General features: G+C 49.4%; 1 protein-coding gene across 1 annotated transcript in view; it reads right to left on the minus strand.

Moving 5' to 3' along the window:
• il34 (interleukin 34) overlaps positions 1-4,137 on the minus strand; it is a gene marked incomplete in the record, with an annotated part of 43,644 nt that overhangs the window by 4,276 nt on the left and 35,231 nt on the right. The window contains 2 exon segments of the mRNA XM_014033460.1: positions 2,863-3,046; positions 3,194-3,301. Of these exon segments, the coding sequence (XP_013888914.1) occupies positions 2,863-3,046; positions 3,194-3,301 (292 nt within the window).

Below are 4,137 nucleotides of genomic sequence, written 5' to 3' on the forward strand. Positions count from 1 at the left end.
CCACAGAGACAAGGTTTGAGACACCAGGATGGACCACAGAGACAAGGTCTGAGACACCAGGATGGACCACAGGGACAAGGTCTGAGACACTAGGATGGACCACAGGGACAAGGTCTGAGACACTAGGATGGACCACAGAGACAAGGTCTGAGACACCAGGAAGGACCACAGGGACAAGGTCTGAGACACTAGGATGGACCACAGGGACAAGGTCTGAGACTAGGATGGACCACAGAGACAAGGTCTGAGACACCAGGATGGACCACAGAGACAAGGTCTGAGACACTAGGATGGACCACAGAGACAAGGTCTGAGACACTAGGATGGACCACAGGGACAAGGTCTGAGACACCAGGATGGACCACAGAGACAAGGTCTGAGACACCAGGATGGACCACAGAGACAAGGTCTGAGACACCAGGAAGGACCACAGAGACAAGGTCTGAGACACCAGGATGGACCACAGAGACAAGGTCTGAGACACCAGGATGGACCACAGAGACGTCTCAGTTTGACCCACTGTCCTACAGACACAGAGACATGACTCTACACTAGATCTGGATGTATTATTGGGTTGGCCACCTTGACAGCTGTAAAACAGGACATCTATGGTCCATTTCTTAGTTCTGTCCTACATCTCGTCCACTTGTCCTCCCATCTTGGACCCTTTCAGTTCAAATACAGAGCTAGACGATGTACAGAGGACACAGTCTGTTCTGTCCTTCACCTTGCTCTCACCCATTGTACTGTTCATAAGTTTCAGCTCAGTCTTTGCACCTGGCTGCTGGATTTCCTCAGCCAGAGGTTACAAGCAGTACGTGTTGGCAACACCACCTGGAGCAGCATTACATTGAACACAGGGGCCCCCCAAGGCTGTGTGCTCAGTCCCCTGCCCTTCACCCAGCTAACACATGACTGCACAACAACCTACAGCTCTAACCACAACACAACTCTGGTGGGTCACTACAGGGACGAGGTCAACCTGCAGTTAAATGTCAGCAAGACCAAGGAGATTGTTACTGACTTCTGGAAAGGTCAAATGTCAACGGCCCTACTCGTGATTGGTGGAGGTCTTGATGTGGGCGGAGAGATTGTTGTTTTTTATATTTGTGATCTGTTTTATTGTTTTTAGTTAAGCACTTTGTGATGTTTGTCTCTGTGAAAGGTGTTATAGAAATAAAGCTTACTTACTTACTAGATGACCCTTCTCTACTCGTGGAGTAGCTTGGTTGAGTCGGGCAGGAACCAACATCTTTTTTTAAATTAATTTTAGTCATAACTTGAGAAAGGAAGCTGCTAGCTGCATGAAATTTGAACACCGTACATATGGAGGGACTAGTAACAATTTGGCTCGTCAAATATCCCTAACTAGCTTGTAAAAAGATCGATAAATATCAATATGAATAAGAATATTAGTCCTAATTTGAGACAGGAAGAAGCTTGTCGCATGAAATTTTAAGTCAAATCATGTTTACATTTTCACAATAATTGTTATTTGAGTCATTGTTCTGTTTTAAACTGGACACAGACAGTCAATAAATCATATTTTTTACTATTAAAACTTCTTCTTTTAAGTTGCCCCAAAAGACAAGTCACTATGACCAATCACGGGTAGGGCTGTGTCCGCCCACAGGACAACATGTACTGCACAGACCCTTACTGATGTCTGGCTGCATCACTGTGTGGGTGGGAGCTGCTCTGACAGCAGGACAGCTGTGTAGCTCATAGTGAATGCAGCAAAGACCACTGGTGGCCCACTCCCTTCTCTGGCTGGCATACACACCACCTGCCTTACTGGCAAAGCAACTACTACTTTGGGGGACGTGAGCCATCCCACACACATTCAGGTCCTGCCCTGTGGGAGGAGGTATAGAAGCCTCGGCTCCTGCACCACCCGACTGTCCATCAGGCTGTGAGGATGCTGAACTCTCTCCCCCTGGCTCCATCCAGGCTGTCACAAAGCCAAAACCTTTAAACTCTTCTACTTTACCACCCCCAAGCCCCAAGCCCCAACCCCCAAGCCCCTCACACACAGGTACCAATCATTACAGACGTGGTGTCACAGAGACATTTGCACTTCATGCTTGTTGACACAGAAATCTCTTGCTGCTACAGTTCCTGAATGTCTTGTTTCTATGTTGTTGCTGCCTGACGTAATTTAAGCTGTTAACACCTGTCCTTTAATCTCTACGCTCATTTAGTTGTTTAATTAATGAGTTCATGTAATTTAGTTGAGTTAATTTAGCTTTCATCAGTGCACACATTATTATCTTTTAGGATGGGAGTTAGTGTGACCATAGGTCTGTTTGTTGTACTTGTCAGGGTCAGCAGGATGCTGGGTCAGGGTCAGGGTCAGCAGGATGCAGGGTCAGGGTCAGGGTCAGGGTCAGGGTCAGGAGGATGCTGGGTCAGGGTCAGGTTCAGCAGGATGCTGGGTCAGGGTCAGGATGCAGGGTCAGGGTCAGCAGGATGCAGGGTCAGGGTCAGGATGCAGGGTCAGGGTCAGCAGGATGCAGGGTCAGGGTCAGCAGGATGCTGGGTCAGGGTCAGGGTTAGCAGGATGCAGGGTCAGGGTCAGCAGGATGCTGGGTCAGGGTCAGCAGGATGCAGGGTCAGGGTCAGCAGGATGCTGGGTCAGGGTCAGGATGCTGGGTCAGGGTCAGGGTCAGGGTCAGCAGGATGCTGGGTCAGGGTCAGGGTCAGGGTCAGCAGGATGCAAGGTCAGGGTCAGGGTCAGCAGGATGCTGGGTCAGGGTCAGGGTCAGGGTCAGGGTCCTGTCTCGTCACTGGCAGACGGTGAGAAAGGTGATTTCGTATGAAGAAAAGTCAGTAAAGCTGACTCTGACTCTGAGCTGGACTCACAGTCCTGTGGAGCGTCCTCACTGCTGAAACAGTCCCTGAAGAGACACAGCATGGTTTGGCACAGACTGTCCACCAGGGACTTTGGAGAAGCGAGTCTCCAGCTGGACTCTGGAACTCTGTCGGACTCTTCTGTCAACTGATCCCAAATGTCCTGGATCTTCTCTGGCAGCTCCTGCTGGAACACCTGGAGACACGGACAGACACAGAGGTCAGACACGTCCAGGTGGACCTCCTGTGGAACAAGCAGTGAATGTGGACTTGAGTCTGAGCAGATCAGAACCAGGTTTTGTAGATGTGGACAGGTGGGACAGAACCGTGAGGTCCAGCTTACCTCAGCAGGGTGGGACTGGACAAAGACCCCCTCAGCGTCCCTGAAGCGGCGCTCCAGCTCAGCGGTGTAGGAACGTGAAGGATGTCGGTCCGGCAGAACCCGGATGATCTGAAACATCAAAAAGCTTTAGGTGAGACCGTGAGCAGAGCTGAGAGAAACCAGTCTGTGAGATTTTTAAAAGCTTGATTCTGATTGGTCAGAGGCAGCAGTGACCTCAGACAGGTGGCCAGCTCTGATTGGTTTTTAAACATTTAGTGAAACTTCTGGTTTTTCCTCCACCTGCTGTAATAAAAACAAGCTAAACCCAACAGGATGTTCCATATAAGGAAAGAGGAACTTCCTCAAAGGGCGGAGCCACTTTCTCAGGTTTACACTAACCTTCCCACGGCAGGCTCAGGTGTGCTACTGAGGTCCAAAAGCAGAAAGTTCTGCAGGCGTTTGATGAAGAGCTGGACCTGATCAGCTGTCAGTCAGAGCTGAACTCAACCAGCAGGTGAGGTCAGAGGAGGCCTTTCATCACCTGCAGGCTGTGTTCTCAGGTATGTGAGGCAGGACTAACACGCTGAGCAGCCAGAAAACAGCCCGAAGAATCAGATCCTTCAGGAGATCATCCTTTAAAACCTTCATGATTTCAGCATAAAGCTGTTCACCTGAACTACAGGTGAAGCCAGCAGGTAAATAACGGAGCAGAGGTTGATGAGCAGAGTGTAAACAACACATTAATAAATAAAAACTAAATGTTCTGATCATCAGGAAAGTATTCAGGTATGAGGGAAGTAGTCAGTAAAGAAGGCCATGTGATTGTCTACACACACAGAGAGGGACGAGCAGCAGCTGCAGATAAATCTGAACGATGAACCAGAGATTATTAACCCATGGGCCACAGCGCCACCTTGAGGGCCTCAAAAGAACAACAGTTTTTAACTTTGGGCCACAGAGGGCCG

This window comes from Austrofundulus limnaeus, unplaced genomic scaffold (assembly GCF_001266775.1).
Source record: "Austrofundulus limnaeus strain Quisiro unplaced genomic scaffold, Austrofundulus_limnaeus-1.0 Scaffold1746, whole genome shotgun sequence".
In the NCBI taxonomy this organism is placed as follows: Eukaryota; Metazoa; Chordata; class Actinopteri; order Cyprinodontiformes; family Rivulidae; genus Austrofundulus; species Austrofundulus limnaeus.